Source organism: Pteropus medius, unplaced genomic scaffold (assembly GCF_902729225.1).
Source record: "Pteropus medius unplaced genomic scaffold, Ma_sr-lr_union100, whole genome shotgun sequence".
Classification (NCBI taxonomy): Eukaryota; Metazoa; Chordata; class Mammalia; order Chiroptera; family Pteropodidae; genus Pteropus; species Pteropus medius.
The window spans coordinates 4,293,996-4,317,844 of NW_024354502.1; the positions used below are offsets into that span (position 1 = coordinate 4,293,996).

General features: G+C 44.7%; 1 protein-coding gene, 1 long non-coding RNA gene, 1 other non-coding gene and 1 pseudogene across 5 annotated transcripts in view; 3 read left to right on the forward strand and 1 right to left on the reverse strand.

Moving 5' to 3' along the window:
• Positions 1-8,646: 8,646 nt before the first annotated feature.
• Positions 8,647-8,719, forward strand: TRNAM-CAU (transfer RNA methionine (anticodon CAU)). Its single transcript has one exon. It is a non-coding gene; the product is annotated as a tRNA-Met (tRNA).
• Positions 8,720-9,072: 353 nt separating this feature from the next.
• On the forward strand, positions 9,073-11,571 carry LOC120595413 (uncharacterized). The gene is made up of 2 exons (XR_005650819.1): positions 9,073-9,367; positions 11,283-11,571. It is a non-coding gene; the product is annotated as an uncharacterized LOC120595413 (long non-coding RNA).
• A 1,702-nt stretch (positions 11,572-13,273) lies between these two features.
• Positions 13,274-23,849, reverse strand: part of TBC1D31 (TBC1 domain family member 31) — a 49,865-nt gene continuing 39,289 nt past the window's right edge. For 2 of the 3 annotated variants that reach the window (XM_039853500.1, XM_039853503.1), the window contains 5 exons: positions 23,074-23,214; positions 21,801-21,995; positions 19,025-19,163; positions 15,609-15,704; positions 13,274-13,627 (listed from right to left, as the gene is read on the reverse strand). In XM_039853500.1, the coding sequence (XP_039709434.1) occupies positions 13,494-13,627; positions 15,609-15,704; positions 19,025-19,163; positions 21,801-21,995; positions 23,074-23,214 (705 nt within the window). In that variant the 3' untranslated portion in view covers positions 13,274-13,493. The remainder of the gene's footprint in view (positions 13,628-15,608; positions 15,705-19,024; positions 19,164-21,800; positions 21,996-23,073; positions 23,215-23,849) is intronic. The other variant, XM_039853502.1, reaches the window with a different exon arrangement.
• LOC120595880 (uncharacterized) lies at positions 17,544-17,662 on the forward strand (annotated as a pseudogene).

Consider the following 23,849-nt stretch of genomic DNA (forward strand, 5'->3'; position numbering starts at 1 on the left):
AAATGCCACTCTGTAATCAGACTTTCTCCCTTTAGCCATCAGACTGCCACTTAAATTAGTTGAAGCCTCTAAGCCTTAAATTATGAGCCAGATGACGCAACTTTGCCATAATGTAATTGTGCAATTTCAGGTACAAACACTGTTTGTAGCACAGGTGTGGGAGTAGGTTTTCGTGATAAGATCTGAAAGGATGAATATCTAAACAGTCCAGTCCTTGGATGCCTGGCTACTGCAGGTAAGAACCACGGCACCCATTAGCCCTGTGAAGAAGGGGGCCTCACGATTCTTTGTCCCAACACAGCCTGGGATGCCAGGACATACACCGTGACCCCTGCCACTGCCATTCTGCCTGTTGGAACTGCCGGTAAAATCACTGTCCTATTCTAGTTCTGAACCTGGAAGGGGCAGGCCCAGCTCCTTGGGGCCCAGGGACCACACCCACCACTAGCTGTCTCACCGGTCCGAGGGGATGGAGTGGGAGGGCCCGAGAGATGAGGGCTCTAACCCTTTCCTGTCTTCTGGTTGGGGGAGCTCTCCGTCCTCCCCTCTGTATACGGAGGTGATCCATGGACCTTGGAGTTCGTTTCCGGCCAGTTCATGGCAAGGCCCACTTGGCTCCTGAAATCAGAGCCTGTCTTTGAAACCAGGAAATAGGTCTTTGATCAGACTAAAAGTTGGGGATATAGATAGGAACCAACCACAGTCTCTACCCTCCAGGAAAAACGAGCAATAATGGTAGAGAGTGAGAAGCACTTCCTTTCATCATCAAATGCCGGGGGGCCCACCCTGGGCTGTGCACAGCCTGCAGCACGGCCCGTGCAGTGGTGGTGCCTACAGGCCAGGGGGAAAGACAGCAAATGGGAAGTCATGACATTGAGCTGGGATGAGAGTTAAGGTCAGGGGGCCAAGAGCCATGAGAGCACAGAGCAGGGAGGCTGACCTAGCGCAGGAGCCGGGAGGCCTCTGTGAGGTCGTGACGGGCAGGCGCGGTAGGCACTCGCTGGGGCCGGTGGGAGGGAACAGCCGCCCCAGGAGTGTAGGGTGGTGCGGCAGGTGGCGAGGAGCGGAAGAGAGGACCTCAAGAGGTCCGATATCGAGGGGCGCGCGAGGACTTGCGCCTTTATGTCAGGGACGGTAGGCGGTGCCCAGGCTTGTTAGCGGAACCCAGACAGGGCCAGATTAGCGTCTGCGGGGCTTCCCCGGCCACCGCGTGGAGGGCAGAGCCTTTCAGGGACACCAATGACACGCAGACGCTTCCAGCAGCCGCAGGCTGACTCACAGCACCGTCCACACGGCCAGCGAAAATGAAGCCGGGAGGACGCGGCCGTCCGCTGCCCTGGACGGATGACAAAAGAACGACTGGCTGCTTCCCACGTCTGAGGAAAACCCCCCAACGCCCGGCCTCTCAGTCTCCTTTGACTTACTCAGCTGGCCGTGCCCTGGCTTCTGGCTCATCACGGCCAGAATGATGAGATGAGACACGTGGGCCCGCGGCCAAGTCCTACCACATTACTGAGTCCTGGTTGGGAAAGAGCCAGGCCTGGAAAACCCACGCCATGTCCCAAAGTATCACAGGCCCCGAACGGGGCCTTCCTCCCTGGGCTCCTTCCTTCCCCGGTAACCTCTCCCCGCACCCAGACTGTTGACTCCCTCTACATTTTTTTTTATTTTAATTTTTAAAGCGGAAAGAACTGGAAAAGAGAAGCACAGTGAGCATGGATTCTGGAACCCACTCACTCTGACTTCCTTCCAAATGAAGCAGTGACTGCAGAGAACCGTTTGGGGAAGGACAGGCTGTGGGCTGTGGCCAGGTCACGTGCCTCTGTGACCTGGCTGTGATCCCGGCCACGCAGATGAGGACAGTGACCTGTGGATGGGATGAAAGTGGAGGGAGAGGTCAGGGGTGAAAAGAAACGTCTTGTCTCTTAACAGCTGCGATTCTCTGGCACCCACAAATCCCACGGCGTCTGGTCTTCACCGTCAGGTAGATGGAAAATTCCCTACATGCTCCCTTGAGGGGAAAACAGCGAATCCTCCAGAATCTAGGGCAGAACATGTTTTCTAGCTGCTCACAAGCTCCTCAGACTTCCACTGTCAAACACGTGCCCAAGAATGTTCACTACAGCATTTGTTCCTAACTGTTTAGAATTAGATGTTCTAGAGTGGGAAGACCCGGAGCAGCTCCGGCTGCTGTAACGAAGTACCGTAGACCGGGGGACTTAACGGAAAGTAATTCTCTCGCCATTCTGGAGGCTGGAAGTTCGAGACTGAGGTGTAGGAAGGGCTGGTTTCTTCTAAGGCCTCTCCCCCGGGATTGCAGACAGCCGTCTTCCTCCTATGTCTTCACAAAGACATATCTGTGTCCTCGCCGCCTCCTCCTCTTACAGATAGTCTGCTGTGGTTACAAAGAACTAGGAGGATCAATATGTATTGAAAGGGAAAGAGTTCCCAGCTTATCGTTAAGTGGAAAAAATAAGTCACAGGACAATATGATACTGATATCCATGGTTCCCTCTGAAGATGGAATCGGGTAGGGACAAGGGTAGGATGAGGGGGACTTTGCTTTCTTGTGTTTGTCTGTGTGTGTGGCGGATTGAATTATTATTCTCAGTTCTTCACTCCCTCCCTTTCCCTGGCTTTGTAGCCTCTCGTAATGTGGGCCAAATATATTTCCCTACTCCATAGATATTGACCTTGGCCAGGCGACTTGGTTTGGCCAATGAGACTTAGATGGAGGTACCCAGAACAGAAGCCTTAAATGTCTTTGCTTGGTGTAGCTTGGTCTCTTGGGCTGCTGTAATGCTCAGTGAGAAAAATATACTCTGGGGAATGGCTAGTCACATGAGCAGCAGAGCTGAACCCGACCTCAGCTTAGAGCTAGATCAAACTCGTGAGCAAGAAAAATACATACTTACCTTGAAAACATGATGCTAAGTGAAGTCAGCCAGACACAAAAGGACAAATATTGTATGTTTCCATTTATACGAAATATCTAGAATAAACAAATTCATAGATAGTATATTAGAGGCTACTGGGGGCTGGAAGTCTGAGACCGAGGTACAGGAAGGGTTGGCTTCTTCTAAGGCCTCTCTCCTTGATTTACAGATGGCATGGGGGTTATTACTTAATGGGTTTTGGAAATAGGTAGTTATGATAGTTGAGCAACATTGCAAATGTACTTAATGCCACTGAATTAGGCACTTAAAATGGTTCAAAGGGTAAATTTCATTATATATATTTTGCCACATTAAAAAATAATAATGTATTAAAACCATTGAATTGTATACTTTAAATCAATGGACTGTATAGTATGTGAATTATATCTTCATAAAGCTATTAAAATAACTTGATTGTTGTTTAAACCTTTAAGTTTGGGGTGATTCGTTCAGCAGCACTAGTACGTCAACAGCTAACTGATACAGTATGTACTTATGTATGTATGCATTTTATAATGGGTACATGTTATCTGTGCAGTACAAAATATGCAAAAACAGAATTTATTGGGTTCTCCCCCAAAGGCTCCTCTTTCCTGTCCAGTAGTGGCCCCAGGATGTTTATGGACATCGCTCATCTTAATTTAAAATGACTTCACTTCTGTCTTTATCCTTGGCAGTTAACCAGACCCAAGTCCTGGCTGTTACCGCAGAATGTGTCTACACTTGGATCCCTTCTCTCGGTCTCTGCAGCCATTTCCCGGGGCACACTTTCATCGCCCTGGGCCTGCTTTATTTCATAAGTTTCCCAGGGGGTCCATCCAGGGCCAAGCGTGAGGATGAATTTGAAACATGTTTCCATTAAGTTACTCTGCTCAGCCAGCCTTGAGCCTACCTCTTACACACACACGCACACACACACACACACACCACTTTCTATGCCGTAAAATGAGCTTACCACAGCTTCTACTGCCCCATCACATGTCACCTGGACATGTAAACCATGAGTACGTGAAAACACCCTAAAATTGATCGCCTGGAGAAAGGCAGGTCAGGCCACTGTTCTTTTCCCATCTTCTCTTTCATATCTGCTCTTCCTCCAACTTCAGGATCTTACTACCTAGGTGTGAAAACCTCCAGCTTTACAAATAAGGGGAACATTCAGTTCAAAACACTAGAAGTCGAAGGCTGAGAAAGTGAAAGATTGAACGACTGATTTTCATGGTTTGCAATTCAGAATAGAAAGGGGACTTTATCAAGCTGATAGAGAAGTGATTTTTTTAAGCGGTAACTTGAAATTATTTAAGGAATTGAATTTCAGTGCTGAAACAAAACTTGTCTTTTTTTACTTCTTCATGTGAATAAAGTTTCTCGACATTTACATCAGTAAATATGAAAAGTATGAATAAAATTAATTCTGAAGCTCATCTCATTCTAGCAAAAATTGATAGCTGGCTGTGCGTGCATGAACTAAATGGGATTAAAAAGATACATCTCATAGATATTTGTTTTAGATAAAAAGTTTACATTTTTACATTAAAAAATTATTCTTCAAATCTATAAATAGATTTATGATTTTTCATTAATTGTATGCTAATAAAAATAATAGCATGTTAATTTAGATGAAAATTTTGACACAGAGCTTTAGGGTCACAAGAAACAAAAATTTCAATTTATGGATATATTTTTGTTGTGGGAGGTATCTTAGGGTGATCAATAACAAGCATTGAAACAAAATATATATTATATGAGGATAAGATTCTGTGGGAGAAGTAGAATAGAAATATGAGTTGGGGAAAATAAAGAAACTTAAGTCTTAAAGGAGCTTATTCATGTATATTTAAAATAGATTATGGTTTGTATGAAATCTATAGGACATTTCTATGTCATTGGATGCACGTAAAAATCACATGCAGTTTCCTTTTTTAAAAAAATCAGCATATACAAGCTACTGGAAATTACATCCTTTGTAACTGTTCGACTGAGAAAGTTTAGCTATTAACATTATGCAAGGAGGTGCTTAGATGTTTTTCAAAATTATTTTAAGGGGCGCAAAATGAGGAAACACTTTAAAAACTGCTGCTGGCGTGGGGGAAGTGATGGCGAGAGGCCAGGCGTCATCGTGTGACTCAGGATGGAATCCTGCCGTCCCTTACACTCGGCCAGGTCGCCCATGCCCTTGAGTTCGCGCGTCTGAAAATGAAGGGCGGTCGTAATACTGACCCCTTCAGGTTGTTGCGGGAGTAAATGAGCCGCCAGGAAGGAGCGCCTTCAGCCACCAGAGTAGGGCGAGCGAGAAGCAGGTGAGGAAGAAAATGGAGATCAGGTTTTGGCAGAGAAGAGAACCTTTGACCTGGCTGAAGAAAGGCAAGGAAGAGATCCCCGTCACAAAAAAGGGGCCTGATGGTGGGAAAGTCCGTCAGGCGGAGAGCGCTGTGCGTGCAAAGGCCTGGAGATGGGAAGGGTTTGTTTCGTGACCCCCACCGCCACCCCGCAGGTCCTGCCTCCCACCCCCTAACCTCCGCCAGCCCTCTGCCATCAGTCACTGCTAGTCAGGCCTGGGGGTCCCTTCCTGCAGGAGCCTCTCTGCTCTTGCGACCCCGGTGGGCATGTGGCACCGAGCAAGCACCCTTTACTCTGGGCTCAGTTGGTAGGGACTCGGTACCTGCCGGGATTCTGCGGCAGCAGCGAGGAGGCACGTGTGTTTTATTACACTGACACGCTCAGCGGAGCCTTTGAAAACTGGTGGCACAAGTATTTCAAAGATGAAGACACTTTAGCGGAATATTTGCACCGCCCCTCATTCGTGTTGCGTACCTTCCATAAACAGGGCTGGGTGCTGATGGTGGTCACCCCTTGTGGAGACCCAGCCTGATACCCCGCATGCGGTCGTGATGCAGTCAGTGTGTCCTCCACTCTCCCTCCTCCTTCCCACCCTACCCCTGGACTTCGGGCCCTAGGAACCTCTAGAACTAAAAGGACGCCCCCGCCTCCCTTCTCCCCAGTCCCTGCACGGACAAACCAAAGCCCGGGGGTGGGGTGGTGGGAAGGCGACGACCGAGACCCCCTCACCACAGCGACCCCTCGCGGCCGCCGGGCAAGGCCAAGACTGGGAGCGGGGACGCAGCTGCCCAGAGTGGGATCCCCGGGCAGGGCCGCCCCTCGCCGAGGCCTCCCCTCCTTCTCTTCACCTCCCTCCTCCCTCCTCCCTCCTCTTCCTTTTCTTCCTTCCCTTCCCCTCCTTCCCCTTTCCTCACCCCCTTTCCTTCTTCCTATTTCCTGTAGTTTAGCTCTTTTAAATTATTTAAAATTTTATTTTTTTTTAGGCGAGGCAACCCTTGGTTGACCTCACAGATTGCAAGGACCTTGTCAGCTTACAATCCCTTATTTTTTTATTTTTGACACCTACAGCACCTGGTCTTCCCAGGTGGTCTCCCATCCAAGTACTAACCAGGCCCGACCCTGCTTTAAATTATTTAAAATTTTAGATAAGTAATAGATTAACAAAGTTCAGGTATTTTTTCCCCAAACTATTCAAAGATTTACAGTGAAAAATCTTCATCTCCCACCCCTGCCCCCAACTGTGCAGTTTCCACACCCCACACCACACATATTAATTGTTGACCTTAGGTTGTTGCATATGCTTTGGGAGGTTTAGTGTGCAAATACCAGCAAATGGAAATATACTCGTCCCCTTTTTTACAGAAATGGTGGCACACCCCACACCCAGCTCTGCCCTGTTCTCCTCACTCATTTCATGTTAAGCATAGAGCGTCCATTGTTTTTGTCTATAGCTAGGACAGACGGTCATTCCTGTTCTCTGTTGATAGACACTTGGGCTCTTTCCAATTATTTGCAGTTCTGCACAACTTCAGGGATTAACTGTGGCCCCGGGTGAGTTTATCTGTTTGACACCTTCTCAGTCGTGGACTGCTGGACCCGCGAGTTTGTTATTGTGGCAAACAGGGCCGTTGGGATTTAATCCACACGTCACTCAGCGCTTGTGCCTGGAGATGTGGGTGAAACTGCTGTGACATCCCAAGTCCGCAGGGTTTCGGGGACCCCGCGAGGATTCCTATGAGTGTGTGGGCAGGGGGGTCCCCGCTTAAGTCCCCCTGCCCAGGTATCTGCCCTCCTGCACCCGCGGGGTGGTTCTGGGGCCCTGGCCACCTTGTCCCCAACAGCGACCCCTCAGGTCAGGTTCCTACCACTGGGGAGCGCGGGTGGGAGAGTATCCCGGAGGATTGGGAGGTCCTGGGGTTCCCACTGGGGATCGTGAGGGTGGGGAGTTCCACCCAATCCTCGAGGTCTGGGGTCAAGGCAATCTGCCTCCATCTGTGACTCACCCTTAGGAGACAGGAGGATGCCCTAAGGAGCCCACCCCTCCCCCCGGCAGGATCGTCACCTGCCCTGGAGCTCCCAGGGCTTCCAGGTCTGAGCCGCGCCGCCCTCCCGCTCCGGGGATTTCTCTCCAAATACAGAGAGATCCGTCCCCTGACCCTCCACTGTTCTCTCCCCACAACTTCCAGGAATTCTGGTGCCTGCTCTTAAGATAACATGTTTTTTTCTCCTTCTCACACTTATATCGCCATTCGTCCCCTTAACATCCCGCTTTATCTCCCAAATTCTGGGCGACTTAAAAAATTCTTCCCCCAACACTTTATAATTAAAATTTTTAGATAAACACAAACGTCAAAAGAATCGCACGGTGAATATCATCAGTACACCCACCGCCTAAATCTGCATTAACATCTTACTACTCGCAGGTCGTCGTCCATCAGTCTTATCTTTGGAAGCACTTCAAACTCCTAGACATCAGTACGCTCCCGAAGCCGGTCCCCATGCCTGTTATTGGCTGGAGACCAGTTTTAGTTTCCTTTTTAAAGGTAAAATTTACATACAGAGAAATATATGAATTTTAACTGTGCCAGTCTGGCTGATTTTAGATGGTACGTGGAGGAATATTTTTTTATTTAATGGTTATGCGTTTATTTTAACATGTACTAGGGGGAAAAAAACCCCACCCGTTCTCCATTTATGATAGAGACAGCAAGCTTCCTTCAACAATGACTGTATTTAAATGAGTTCTGGAAAGGGGTTGGGGACGGGGAAGGAACAGGTAGAGAAGCGGGTGGGGGCTTCCAAGATGCTGAGGCCGTGGCTTGGGGTGTCGTTGCCGAGCTGTGGCCTCGGCCTGTGGCGCTCGGAGGGGCTGCGGACCCAGGTGGAGCGGGATCTGCGGTGGGGCTGGAATAGTGTTCACGTGCGCGTGCCTGTATGTGTTTTCTGCGCGCCCCCTTCCAACTCTTTGAGGCTGAGAGTGTCCCTGTGAACGCAGCACCGAGCACAGGGCGGGGAACACAGTAGGTGCCCAATAAATGTTTCCCGAGATCACAACGCTTTGTAAGCACTATACAAAAATAAGAGTTTACGACAGGAAGAATCGCACTCCTCAGTGTCCTCCTAGTCAGCACAGCGATGTCAAGCAAACCTCATCATTTGACTGACAAACAGGCTGGAGGAGAAAGACCGGAGCGCTGGTGGGCGGATCTGCCAGGGCGCCCTCCCATGCTCGCGCTGAAGTCGAGAACTTTTCAATGTCCTGGTCCAGGACAAAGTGAAGTAACCGGAGATAAAACTATGGTTTTCTGAGCATGCGTACAGGGCCGCTTTGTAAGCCTCATTAATTTCAAGGCGGACAGCCCTCGCAGGTGCCTCGTTAGCGCAGTAGGTAGCGCGTCAGTCTCATAATCTGAAGGTCGTGAGTTCGATCCTCACACGGGGCACAATACTTTTGTTACCTCCAGGTCTATGCTCCGGCCGGAAAGACGGTTTTATTTACTCTTCTGTGGACTAGGAGACCCTGGGCGACCGTACTTTTTCCACTCTAGGGTCACCGGTGTGTCGGCCTACGCTCGGCTCGGCCTGTCCTCCCTGAAATACACGGGCCCGGAAGCTTTAACCGGCCCCTAATCTCCCTACTCGGCCCCGCCGCACCGTCGGCTCCTGGAGTTCTGGGCGGCAGTTGGTGAACTGGACGGAAGTCCGGGGCGGGACGATAAGGGGGGGACACCTGTAGAAGATAGCGCCCACGTCGGGTGGGCGGGACCCGGCCGAACCCCTTAGGAAGAGCCCCACGCTCACGCTGCGGCCAGGGGGTTCACGGGAAAGGCGCCCCCTGCTGTCACGCCGTCCACCCTTGGTCCTGCCCTTGCTCTTGAGCCCTGGCCGTCGCTGGAGTCGCGCACAGCCCGGGGGTGGGCCGCAGCCCCCGGGTGCTCCCGGTCCTCCCGGTCCAGGAGGGCGCCGCGTGCGCCGCTGGGTGCAAGGCTTCCTTATGGAGGCTCCAGAGGAGCGGCTGGGACACGAGGCCCTGGGGAGGGGGCCGATTCCTGGCACCTGACGCCAGGGAAGTGTTGCGGGGACTGTAGCAGGTGGGTGGCGCGCGATGAGAGGCCAGTCATGGGCGCTGAACACGGGAGCAGTTTGGGGAGCAGTTTGGGCGGTGGAGGTGGGAAGTGGCCGGACGAGGCAAGGTCGGGGGGAGGGGGTTTCAGGGAGGTCCTGCAGTCCCTCCTGGGACATAACGACAGGGCTGCGCTGATCCTGCATCCGAAACGGTTGCTCAGTTGCAGTCACCACGGATTAAGTTTCTGACAATTCAGTCATTCCACAGAGATGTGAGGCAACCACCTCTCAAGGTTTTGATGATGGCACTAATCTCTGCATCTCTCTCCCACCAGGGATGTGACAATACTTTTGGTTTACTATCTTAGTAAGGAGGACCTTCCAAGGAGCTTTCACTTGGTTCTTTCTACCATAATGACCCTTCCTCAATGGGACATAGTGTCCGCGTGGAGTAGCTGCCTTTGCCGAATGTATTTATTCAATTATAAATTCAGGTACTCAGAGAATAACCGCAGTTGGTTTCATGGCCTCACCGTGTCCGCTGTAATTCACACTTGGTCCAAGACTCCTTCATCCCCTGACCACCGTCAGCCCTGACTTTAGAGGGCTATAGTCATTAGTGTCCATTCAGAGCCAATGTCTACTAAAAGCTCCAGTGTCTTCATTCAAGCAAATGGCTACAGGTCCCCTCGGGAAGGCTGGGGGATTATTACAGCATATACATGTGGCATCGCTGCTGCAGGATCCTTCCTCAGGGGGACCTGGCTCCCCCCTCCATCAAGAGGCTTTGGATCTGGAAGTGACTTTAGGTCTGGAAGATGGATAACAAGCATGGTTCTCCAACGTGGGGACTCCAGTCAGGTTTTCCGCCACCAGATCTGAAGTTTTTCCTGTTACATATATCAAGCAGTATTTTAGTAGGCTGCCTATCTATTTCACTCTTAGGGACATATAATCAATTACCAGGAGCCGAACATCCTTCCCCACTACTACTTCTCTGCTGCCCTTTACTGGGAATGGTTGTCCTTGGTGGTTAAATGCTGCCACTTGGCCTCGGCTACTGTGGAATTCCATCATCCCCACTGAGGTCAGGGAGCATATCAATGGTGGCTCCCTGTCACATGTCACCAGTAGAGGAGAGCCACCACAGATATTCCCTTCACTCAATGCCTTAACAACGGGAGTGTCTTTGGGCTGAGCATGTAGTTGGGAGGTGAGTGAGAAGTTCATATGATAAATCCACTTGTGCATTCCTACCTTCCTAAGCCTTTGGATAAGTCCCTCCACATCATGTCAGGAAAATTCTGGCATGTCAATCTGATTAGATAGAGGCCAACACTGAGCCCACATTTCTGTCAAGCAACCAAGTAAACTGTTAGAGCTACTTCGAGTTGCACGAGTGTTGCAGTCAACAACTTATTGCCTCTCAGCTCCAATGCACTCTTCAGTACTTGCTCCCCCAAACAGACCCACCCAACTCTTCAGGCATTTCTCTTCATGGTATGGACCCTTAAATTGTCAGTAGAGGGTGCTGGAGGACAGGGCAGGCGGAATGGGCGTCTCTTCCCAGCTCCGGTGTGCTGTTTTGCTAACTCCTGTTCCTGCGTTATAGTCCACCTGCTGTATGAGTGTGTGGGGACACCCGATCGTGCTCTGTCCTAGCAGTGTGCCCAGAGTGCAATCTTAGTGACTTCACATCCTCAGCCTGACCACTTCGCCGCAGTCCTCCCAACATGGCCAGGACATGTCCTAGGTCTAGTGCCAGTGGCAGTGCCCTGAGACGCACTCTGAGCACCGGCCTTCCAGCCTTGGTTTGCCTGTGCCCCAGAGGGGTGGTTTCCGGTGGCCCTCCTGACATGGACTGTGCTGGCCAGTGTACACACCACCTTGACCGTTCTCAAGTCCTGATGCCCTGACTCTCTATGTGCTTTTACCCAGCAGCCTCGGATTGCCTGCAGCCCAGACTTACCTCCCGAGGCCAGGGGACTGTGACCCAGCATTGGCCTGGGAAACCGAGCCAATGCCCCCACTATCCAGTGGTCTGCAACCACGCCTTCTCTCGCCAGGTCTGAACCTGAGCCTTGGGGAAGGAGGGGCCTCCCTTCCAAGCTTGTCCTTTCTTTACTCTCCCTCAATCCTAGGCACCGTTCAGAATTCTCTTTACATCTATGTGTACTTACTCCTCTATCACAGTTTAATAACTCTTTACATTAAACTTTTTCTGCTCAAATTATCGTGTGGTTTGTCTCCTGATTGGACACAGACTGATGAGATTAAACATCAAGTCCAGAATCTGTAGTGAGTGCACCGCACTAATAAATCAAGACTTTGGCAGTCCTGGTAGTAATCATCACTGCCATAATGGTTAGCATGGAATTGCTGTGGAAAGGCCTTCGGCAAATGCTCAAATCTTGCTCAGCATCAGAGAATCCATACCAGAGAAAAACAGTATGAATATACCGAGCAAAGGCCTTTAACCAATCTTTTCAACACCACTGAATTCATACTGGACGGAAACTCTTTAAATGTCACCAATGTGAAGAGGGATTTAGCTAAAACCTCCAATTGATTCAACACTGCACAGTTCACACCAGAGAGAAACCTTACGAATGTAATAACTATGAAAAGGCCTTTCAGGATTGCTCTTTCACACACGCAAGGGAGTACTTGAGAGAAGCTTTTGAACGCAGCCAGTGTGAGAATTTTAGCCACGCTCAAGCTTTATTCAGCTCCCAGAGGATTCACACTGGAAAGAAATGGGGGTAAGGCTGAGGAGAGCAAAGCCGAGAAGCAGGAAGAGATAATCAGAAATGCATTTCGTGTTTCATTAAATGCGATAACCTTTAAAATGCCAACCGAGCACATACGGCCAAAGAGATTTAGTCAAGTATCTGAGATCTGCTAAGGCAGAGACTTTATCAAGATTATTGTTGGGAGAACTACAGGTTCAGAGAAAATGGAATGGTATAAAGAGCTTCATTTGAGTGAGTATAACTCACTTTTACTGAATGAACAGAACCTGTTTAAAAATGAAATTTTATACTATAAAAGTGGTATGTGCGCATGCGTGTGTGTGTAGTTGCAAAACGAAGCTGAGTTAAGTATACATCACAGTAAAAGAGGTGAAGTAGAGGTGAAAAACTGGCAACCTACAGCTGATCCCAGGTGGCAGAATCACAGTATTTCATAATTTGAAAGCCCTTAGCAAGCCAATTCTAGTTCACCCAAGTTCCCATTGTACCCTGTTATTTCGCATCCTGTGACTTCCTGTTGCCGAACACACCCACCTGACCCATCAAGGCGTTTGTAACTGCCTGAAAATGAACAGGAAACTGGGCCGGGGAAGGTGCTCTTGGGAAACCAATGCCTTACACAGTGATGGGATTTTAGTTTAGAACTCTGACTCTTGGACAAAGAGAGCACTCTGCTTACTGAGAATATCTGGGTTACCATCAGATTGTTTTTAGACTCAGATAAAAAAGAATTCCTACTATGTATGGCACATTACTGTCAAGCCCTGTACCAGGAACTTCAAGTACGTTACATCGTGTCATCCTCACATCGAGTGCACGAGCTACTCCTACTCTCCTTGTGGAAACGGGTTCAGAGGAGTAATCTGCCCAACATGACGGCACAGCCCTGTCATGGAGCTAAGAGCCAGAGAAGGTGGGAACGGCTGGTGCTGTCAGGAGAGGCAGAGACAGAGACACCGATGTTATTATGACCGTGGTGGGGTCACTGGTGACGAGGAGCTCCCGCTGCTGGGGGACAGTGCTCTAGAGTCCCTGCTGAGTTCTCTCTTGGTCCTGGTTGTACAGGTGTTGAGATGGCTTCCTGCTCTTTATCTCTCGGTGTATCTTTCAAATAAACTCTCTTCAACTAGTGACTGAGGTTTATGCTGGTTTGTGCTACCAGAAAGAGCCTAACGCAAGTTTTAATAGTTTCAAAATGTTTTTTATTGTGAAAAGTACAAGAAGCCATTTACCAGCCAAAAGCATCAGAATTAAATAGAGCACATAATTTTTATACACACAGTTTTCTATACAAAAGGTTGATCTTTATAAAAATGTAAAATAAATAATCTAAAAAATCAGTGTCATTGATTGCAAAATAGTCATCTCCCTCCCTGACTCTCTCAAGGTCACCAGCCTCCTATGTGGCCAAAAGACGAGGCGTCTGGCATCTGCTACGAGCCTGGGCCGTGAGTCTCCGGCGAAGATTTCTCACTCTCTCCATGAGATCCCGTTCCATGGCGTCCCACTGTATTTTTCTTTGGTTTAAAGAAGCTTGAAAACAAAATTTAAAATGAATAATAATTTAATTTTCTGATGCTAGCAATGATACAGCATCTATATTAAAGGTAAAATGTGTTATAAAAATCAGTAATGAAATGAATATTCTAAAAACCAAATTTCTTAAACAAAAGCCTGACATATTTATTACCTGGTCCTATGTGGTTCTATTTAAAAGTCAAATATTTATTTGTTGAATTAAATGAATGCTATCAGATAAATTATCTGCTTTTGGTTATTTAGCATTTTTTTTTTTTGATTTGGAGATATAGACAATCTTTTAAATTAAAAACAAGCTTGTCCAAGAGTGAATCTGAGTTCTTTGCAACAACAAGTTTCCTCACTCGTTTGCTTAATGTAATGAAAAAAGGCATTTCAAGTTGCCAATGAATACTGTACACACCAGTACTACTTCCCAACGATTAAATAAAAACAAACCAAATGCTTTTCATAATGGCTAACACAGAGAGAGTACAGGATCAAGATTAAAATATTATAATGCAGGGGTCCCCAATTCTCGGGCGCGGACTGGTACCCGTCTGTGGCCTGTTAGGAACCAGGCTGCACAGCAGGAGGTGAGCGGCGGGCCAGTGAGCAACAAAGCTTCATCTGTGTTTGCAGCTGCTCCCCAGCGTTAGCATCACCACCTCAGCTCCACCTCAGATCATCAGGCATTAGATTCTCATAGGAGCACCAGTCCCTGGTGCCAAAAAGGTTGGGGACTGCTGTTATAACGTATCCAAGTATAAGAGCCATTACATACTGATTTAGAGAGGCTAACTAGTACATACTGGAATTTGAAAAATGAAGCACCTTAAAAATACACTTCTCATCCAAACTGCTTCAATTTCTGAAAACTATTTTTCCCATATGAATACAGCTTTTATGTTTTTTGTTTTGCTTCTAAATAATGTAAACTTATCAAATGTCCTCAGTTAATTTTCAAATTTAGAATTATCTAGTTAAAAAGTTCTGACGTGTCAGAACAGAGAACAGTTGAGAATCTCTTGTACTTTCATTTGTACTTATGCATGACTTTTGGTTTAATTCCTATTCTGACACAATTTATAGATGCATATAAGAGTAGGAGTTAGCAAAAATATTTTACACAACACTGGATTCTCATGACATATTATTAGGTATATTTCTTATACCTAATGGTCTTTAGGGGACATTAACGGAAATTTATCCTTCTAAAAGAACTCAAAAAGAAGACCTTGTTAAATTCTGTTCGTCTATATAATAGTTATACTGAAAAAGTCAACTAAAATAAAGTCTAACGGAGCTTCTTGTCCCCTCCCCCACTTTTAAAAAACAAATCAAGTACTTTATAGGGAAAATTGTTAGCTCCTTTATGGGCCAGTGCTGTGACTACACTTCCGTAAGATATTTCTACCCCACCCCTTACAAAAATGAACAAAACCTCCAGTAAATCAAGTCAAGGGATCAAAAGTCAACTCGTCAGCATGAAGCCATGAGCCTTCAGCCGTCCGACTTTAGCTGTGCTGGCAGCGCCCACAGCGAGCACGTGCTTGCAATGGTTGTTGGAGGGAGCCCAGCCCAGCCCAGCCCAGAACAGAGTCAAGAAAATTCAAGTAGGTAATAGCCTTGAAAACTAAGGCTGAGATTTTCTTTTCACAAGGAAGTAAAACAATTATGAATATCACTAATTTAGTTAGTGACTGACTGCTATCGGAGCCTCCAACTACATATTATGGCCGGTGGTGCTGGGGCCGAAGAAATGCAGAGGCATTAATGAGTCTGGCAAACTTTCTTAACTTGGGTTTCAGTCTGGTCCAGTCTTTTCCCCCAGCGGGAAATCTGGGCATCTTGCTGCCTCCATTTGAGGACTTCCATGACCGATGCTCCGGGAAAATGGCATCGACGTGCTATAAATGTAATTCAAGTCATGACCCTGCTTAAATAGTGCTAAATTTAAAATAACAGAAGAAATATTTCTTGTTTATCAACTTACTCCAAGTCGAGGAATCCACTTCAGAAAAATCGTTTAATTGTGAGGTTTTAGGCAAACAGCTTGAGGCAACCTGTTCATTCTGGCATCTGGGCACTACTGTTATAAAAGTGAGAAGATAAAGAGGATGTTTGAGAGTGAGTAGAGCCTTTACCAATTCCCAATGGTCTCTAGTAGTTAAAATTGCCAAGGATAAAAAGCCCTTACTTTTCTATTCTCAGAATATGACACTATTCAAAAGGCAAGGAAAGCGCCTTTAGAACTAAGAGCTGAGTGGATGTTTTAGTGAAGTACTTTAAAAACACCGTTAGCTAAAATAAAAAGCCAACAAACAACTCAAAAATATAGATGTTGGAATAAAGATACCAGATGTTTATTGGAAGGGATTATGAAATGTGATGAGCAAGCCCTCCCCGAGTGCTATGGTGGCTGCTCACCGCTGGCTTTAACCAGGCAGGGCCTAGTTAGAACCCTCGGCGACAGGCACGTTTCTCCTGACACCTCCTAGGGTAGTAGCAGGGCCGTGTTCCACACCAACTGGTACCTCCCCTTATTTTTCAATCAATTGCTCCCCTCATTTAAAAATTTATATTCACCCTTCTGCTGTATTTTTACTGTTCCCGAATTCCTACAGCTTTACATGAAACAAGACACCAGAGTCTTTGAATTTTCATCCTCACGTCACTTACAACTGTCCCTTCCTTTCTGCTCCCATCGCTAGGGTCCAAACCCTCGTGAGTCAGGCCCAGGCTGTTTGGGTCACACTGACTCATTAAGATGCCTGCTTTCACCTAATCTCAAGGGCTTTAGCTAAGGGTCTTAACTCAGTTTTAGCTCCATGAGTCATTAAGACAATTTGACTAATTACCAAATGACTAATCTGAACTGGTGTGGAAGTGGAATGTGACAGCTATCGCCAAATATCTGAAGGGCTGTCATGGGGCAGCAGTGGTAAATGTGATCCGCATTGCTCCAGAGAAGTTTCTAATGAGAGAATTAAAAAAAAAAAGAAAGAAAGAAAAAAGGAAAGGAAAGAGAAAAAGGAAAGGGGAAAAAAAATAGATTCGACTTTACGTAAAGAAAAAATAACTTTTAGGTAAAATACTGGCAGAAAATGGAGTGAGGAGCTCGCCAGCTCTGAGTGCTCCGGAATGGGCTGGATGACCCTGCTGCAGAGATGACTCACCTATCAGATCTGGTTCTTCAGCTCCTCCCAAATCTGAGATCTCAGTTCCCTGTCTTTCATCTGTCCTCCTGAATCCATCCTGCCCACAGCTGTTTAAGTCATCTTCCCAAAGGGCCATGTTGTGCATATCATCTGTTCAAACAGCTAACGGTCCCCCTCGGCCCACAGCAATGTTCCGGTGTGTCCTTGGCACACTCTTACGTCTCCTACTTCCTGGTGCTGCCTTTCCAGGCCCCGAGTGGCAAACCAAGGCTCAGCACCTCCAATCAAAATGCCATCTTCCTAATTACAGCTGATTATCTCCCAGTTTTAGGACTAAATGACTCCGGTTTAATTTATACACCCTGATTAAAGAAATACCAAATCCTTACATGGTTACTTTTTGAAAAATGGATGATTATTAACCAAGTTCTCATTTGTGAAATTTAGTAAAGTTAAAAACAACTGAGTCAGCACGGCAGGAAGCAGCAGGGACGCGGAAGGGCCCGCTCGTAGGAAGGCGACTGGTGAGAGAAGCTTTTTGCAGTTTCTTCTCTTTTTCTATTCCCAAATCCGTACGTTCTCTAAAACCCTGAAATTTTTTTTCTTTCTAAAGTAGGGGTAAGTGTGACAGGGATAGGGAGAAGTGGCAGCTCCAGTATCTTTTGCGATCTAACTTTAAATAATTTGTGCAAAGAGTCACATTCTACTCTCTCCACTTTCCTCAAGTGCTCTGCTTGCTATCTGGGACCTAAATCTAAAGTGTAAGAGGTGTCTACGGCCAAGCCACCCTGAACAAGTCCGATCCCGTCCGATCTCGGAAGCTAAGTAGGGTCGGGCCTGGTTAGTACTTGGATGGGAGACCACCTAGGAAGACCAGGTGCTGTAGGTGTAAAAAATAAAAAAATAAGGGATTGTAAGCTGACAAGGTCCTTGCAATCTGTGAGGTCAACCAAGGGTTGTCTTGCCTAAAATAAAACAAAACAACCAACCAAACAAAAAAATGGCCATGCCACCCTGAACGTGCCCGAACTTGTCTGATCTCGGAAGCTAAGCAGGGTCAGGCCTGGTTAGCTTGGATGAAAGACTACCTAGGAATACCAGGTGCTGTAAGCAATAAAAAATAAAACAAATAAAGTGTAAGAGGTAATGAGGGGTTTCAAAAGTAGGCAGAATTCAATGATGACAGCTTCTAACCTATATTTTTACTTTTTAAATCTGTGAATTATCAAAGTCATGCACATAGCGGCATTATTCATAATTCCCAAAATGTGAACACAAGCCAAATGTCCACCAACTGATAAATGGATAAAATGTGGATCATCCATACAACGGAATATTATTGGCGATAAAAAAAAAATGAAGTACTGATACGTGTTATGACGTGAATAAACCTCAAAACATTACGCTAGGTGAAAGAAGTCAATACGAGGGACAATATTGTATGGTTACATTTATATGAAATTTCTTGACTAGGCAAATCTATAAAGACAGGAAGGAGGTTAGTGGTTGCCAGGGTAGGGGATGGGGAGAGTGACAGGAAATGGGGAATCACTGCAAATCGGTATGGGGTTTATTTTGGGGTGCTGAAAATTTCCTAAAGTTGATTGTAGTGTGACTGTATAACTGAATATACTTTTTTAATATATGGTAATACAATACTATTGAATTATACACTTTAAATAGGTGAATGTGAATTACATATCGATATAATTGATAGGCTGTTATTTAAAAAAGTAATAGATATACATTATAAAAGACTCAAACAAATTTAGTAAAAGTACTATTTTAGAATTACAACTTTGATTTTTCAGTTGATGCCATTATAAGCCTTGCACCAAAAGCTAACGTTTGATTATATCCTCTAAGTTTCCTTGTGCCACTTTAATATACTATTGTTTTAAGGATCAGCTATTGGCAAAGCACAGATTTTTACTAAAAAAAGCTAGAAATAGCACTTTGGGAACAAATCACACTCGAGTACACTAAGGGGGTGCCAAGGACCATGCCATCATGTAATCAAACAATTCTACAGGACAGCTGGGAAATTTTTCTTGATCGGAGCTGTTTTTAATGCTTCAGCCCACTCTTTCTGACCAAAAAAAATGGTGACTAGTGATTACCTTTTAGCTGAGCAATAATTTGAATAAAAGTGCCAAAATATACTTGCGCAAGGATTTATCCATGAGAACAGGCCATTTTAAATGAATGCTTCTCTAATGTCGCTGAGGGAAGGGCATTCGTGGGTACTCACCTTTATCATACAGATGCGGAGCATGGTCCAAAGCATCGTCTAACTCCTTCTCTAGAAACCACTTTCTAGATGCATCTGAAAGAGCAGAAGCTTTCTTTTCTGATTTCAAACAAAAGTCTTTTTCTTCAGCTTCCTCCCACTAAATACAAATAAGTGAAAGAAAATCACATAAAAACTGTGGTAATGTGAGTTCCTGCAGTGGAAGACGCCCTTGTGTTTTTTCTACTGCACTGCCTTTTATACTCCCAAGGCACGGAGGGTCTGTTTGGTGTTAGGGTAATTTGGGTGTCTGCCTTGGCCCGAGGCCCTTCTGATGTTCCACTCGGTACCTCAGAGTGTCGTGTGCCCACAATACAGGTCCTCACTGTCATTGAAATAAGCATTCATTTCAATACATTTTAAAACTCAAATCTTATGGGATTAAACTAGTTTTTTTAAATTAATGGCAACTGTTTCATTTAATTTGAATGCTATGCCTTAATAATAAAGTCTACAAAATTCAGAAAATGAATTCTTCTTTCTGCCATTTTATTGAGAAATAATTGATATATGTCGCTGTGTAAGTTTAAGGCATACAGCATAATGGTTTGATTTATATATATTATGAAATGATTACAACAGGTTTAACTAACTTCCATCTTCTCATATAGAGACAATAAAAAGAAAAGAAAACAAGGAAAAATTATTTTCCTTGTGATGAGAAATCTTAGGATTTACTCTCTTAACAACTTTCCTGTCTCTCACAAGCAGTGTTAGCTATGGTCAAGTTATGTGGAATGAATTCTTTGTCCAGCTCTGGTATGCATAATGACTACATAATAAAACCTACTTTCATAGATGGACCCAGAGGTTATTATGCTAAGTGAAAGAAGCCAGACAAAGATGAATACCATATGATTTCACTTATAAGCAGAATCTAAGGAGCAAAAAGAACAAACTAATTGAAAACACGAAAATAAAGGACAATCTGGTGACAGCCAGAGGGCAGAGGGTTGGGGGCTGGGAGAATGGGGTGAAGGGTTAAAGAAGTACAAATTAGTAGTTGATAGATGGGCATAGGCCATGCAGTTAGCATTAATGTACTGGCTAGGTAGAGAGCCAGAGGAGAGAAAGAGCAATTAGGGGGATCGTTTTATAAACTATATAAATGTCTAACCAATGTACTGTATACTTGAAACTAATAAATTTAAAAAACAAAACAAAAAACCCCTAAAACAAAAACCTACTTTCTTCTTCCTAAAGTAAGAAAACAATAATCTTAAAATTAGCTCAAGGGGTAACTAAAATAATCAATTTAAAATACTATATAAGTCCTAAAGCTTAGCAATGTTCTAGAGATGCTACAGCTTTTATATGCAAACACACATAACATTTTTACGTTATAGAAAAGCTAATGAATTAAATATGCATTAAATAACAGAAACTTTAAAGAATCATTAGGGCCGGGGGTACCACAGATCCATGCCTTTCCTGTTACTGATGAGGAAGCAGTTTGAGTGACCCTCCAAGGCCACACAACAGTCGAGCTAGCTTTAGAACCCGGGGCACTAGATAGCAAGAGGGGCTCTCTGCATAACATGAACAGCCCTTACGATTCTCAGTCTACTGTCAAAAATACCATTTTACCCAACGGAGACCAGCACTTAATTTTACACAGTCTAGTCCTAGTGTCAGCGATCCTTACCTGGAAGATGTAGGCTTCCACCACAATTTTCCTTGAGTGAAAGGGTTATAACATAGGGCCTCAGAGCCCTGGGATGAGGTAGGAGGAAAATGAAACTGGAATAGTGACTTGAAGGAAACATATTATGAAAAGTTTTCGGAAAAGACATTATGATATAGCAGCAGAAAGAGGAATAAACTCGAGCCAGTTACCTAGTTCCTGATCTCTCCCTAGTTCGTCACTGCCCTCAGGGAAGGCCACTGTGTCTACAATGGCCAGAGCATAGTCCCAGAGCTGCTCAGGGAGGATAAACCAAAAGATATGAATGTGTGATTTATACTCCTGTCTCCTCAAAACCCATTTTCTGATTCTTCTTTAGGAACAGAATTCTAATTTTATTTGGGATGATAATGCTTCTTGCTAAAAATACTACATTTCCAACATCCTTTGCAGACAAATGTGGCTAGAAATGTGATATGGGACTTCTGGAAAGGAGTTCAAAAGGAATTGTCTAAACTGGGAGGTGGAACCTTTTGCACTTCTGCCCTACTTTCTTCCTGCGGAATGGAATGTTCATGTGATGGCTGAAACTCCAGTTATCGTGGACAGTAAGGTATCCTTGAGAATGAAAGACACAGACCCAGAAGTACTGCAGAAAGGTCGACGGAGGCAGTTTCCTGATGACCTTGGAGTCAGATACCACCTGGTCTGCCTACCTCCAGACTTCTTTCATGTGAAAAAGGCAAACTTCTATTTTGCTTATAGTCACTGTTATTTTGGTTTTTGTTACTAGCAACTATACATAATTCTTAACTACAAAATCTTTTATGTTCTAAGCATAAAGAATTTGGTAAATATTATGCAATCAACCAGAACAAATCCAGGAAGCTGAGAAGTTGAGACATACGAATGCAAATGAGAAAGATGCTTAGTCATTTTTAGGTAGCATCAACATTGGGCTTCTTCTCTGAGCAATACCTATTCAAATTAGACCATCTTTATGATATTTTCCAACAAAAAATTATTTGGTTTGATGCCTCTGTCATTTGGTTCCGTAATATTTCAAAATTTAAATGATTAATCAATCATAAGAAGTTTAAAACACATTCTTACCTTATTAGCTTCCTCCTCCATCATTGCATTTAATACTTCTATTTCTTTCCTTCTGTTTTTCCGAAGGATTTTGGCCATTTCCTGGTAACGTTCGTGTCGTTGTAAATCATCAGATCTTTGTTTATGTAAAGCTTGAATTCGCCAGTCAGTATTTACACATGCTTGTTCAGCTTTAGCCAAGTTCTCTTCAATTAACTAAGAAAAATTGTAAATTTCAGTCATAAAGTCACACTATATGTAATTACAATTTACCCTCTTAATGTCTCCAAGTGTCTAGGGCGGCTGTTCATAACCCTAGGTGCATATTACAATCATCTCGGAGTGCTTAGAACAAGGTGATGTCCAGATCCCACAAAAACCAATCAATCCAACCTCTGGGGTGGCTGGAGAGTGGCACTTTTAGGAAGCCCCTTCATGTGATTTGAATGTACAGCCATGGCTGCGAACATCTGTGTTAAGGGACAGGCGGGATTAAACAATTTCCACATTCGACCCTTCGAAGAGGAGTCAAAAGAGCCCATTCTTACAGACTAGAAAAGTCTTTAAGGAAAAAGAGACAGGTAGGATACTCCGGGGGCATCGGCCAAGGAACTGCTGCAGAGCTGGATGTGGGGAACTCTTATACCGGTCCTGGTTCTGGACCGGGGCTCGGCCCTGCCGTAGACCCACTTAACATGCTGGTCAAGGGATGATAGAAAAAGTTCTTTCTTGAAGGTCTCAAATCCTATTTCATTCATTTAAGGCAGAATTTCTCCACAAGAAATTGTATAAAATAAGTTTGGGAATTTTTCTCAAAGATTCATAATGGACCATATCCTCAAATTTGGCATGAAAAAAACCTAACTGTAACACAGCATTTCTAATTCTTGTCATCTCCTATTTTATTGAATAACAGTTATTAATATTTTAGAGACTACACTTTGAAAATGCTGGCTTATATGCCAGACAGAAGCCTGATATTTAAAACTAATTTACTCAGGGGCAATTTCTGAGACATAACACAGTAAGATACTACAATTTATAAAGTTACTATTTCCTTTGTATTTTCTTCTAAGTCTTAAAATTCTCAAAAAGTATAAAAGACACATGTATATGGCTGTCAATGAAGTAAGTCACTTGTAAATACATAATGTGAGATTCTAGGAACTGTGAGAACCGAAGCAAAGAAATGAATTAACTCGACTTTATAGTTTAATTTTGAATTCCTTCTTTTAAAACATGACAGAAGGAAATTTCCCCCTCTTTATGTACACTAAATTTACCATATTTTTACCTTCTGAGTTTTTTGGTTCTGAGTTTCATCTGTTTCTAACAGTCTATGAAATGTGTGTTCTTCAAGATCCACTTTTCGTCTATAGGCGTCTGCATCTTCTCTCATTTCTTTTGCAACAGCTTCTTGATTTCTAGTAAAATTCTGTTGAAAAAAAATCACTGGTCTATATAATAATGCTAGAACACAAAAATGACTTTTCTTTTCCCCCAGAATACTAATATGCATACAAATAAAAACCGTAAATCATCTAATTTTCAAAGTATAAAATCAAACATCAGTGACATCAGTGAAAATAAGAGAATCTGAAAATTCTCTCCTCCATAAAACATTGAGAATCCTGGCAAAACCAACTTTTTCAGAACTCTGGAAATTAACTGAAGGCTTGTAGCAATCTGGGGGTGGGGGGCATTTATTCATAAAATGGCTGAATCCTGGTTAAGAACAGCCAGCTTTACAGCATTTTTTAATCTGCATTATTCCTATTCTACCCAACCCTTAAGGTCTGCATTAGTCTTGAACATTAGTAGCCTGGCAACCAATGGAGGGGCAAAATGCGGCTGGTGTTTTTTCAAAGTCCTGTTCCCAGAGAACTGTCAAATGATCTAGTAGTTCTGGAGGACTCTACTCCCAAGACTGTCTTTCTGTGACCTGACTCAGAACTTACCTACTTCCAAATGCCTTTTCCCTGGGGACATTTGCTGAAAACAATCGGAGGAAACCATTGAATATACTGGCTGCCAGAGGCAGTGGATCCAGAACAAACAATAGGCTAATCA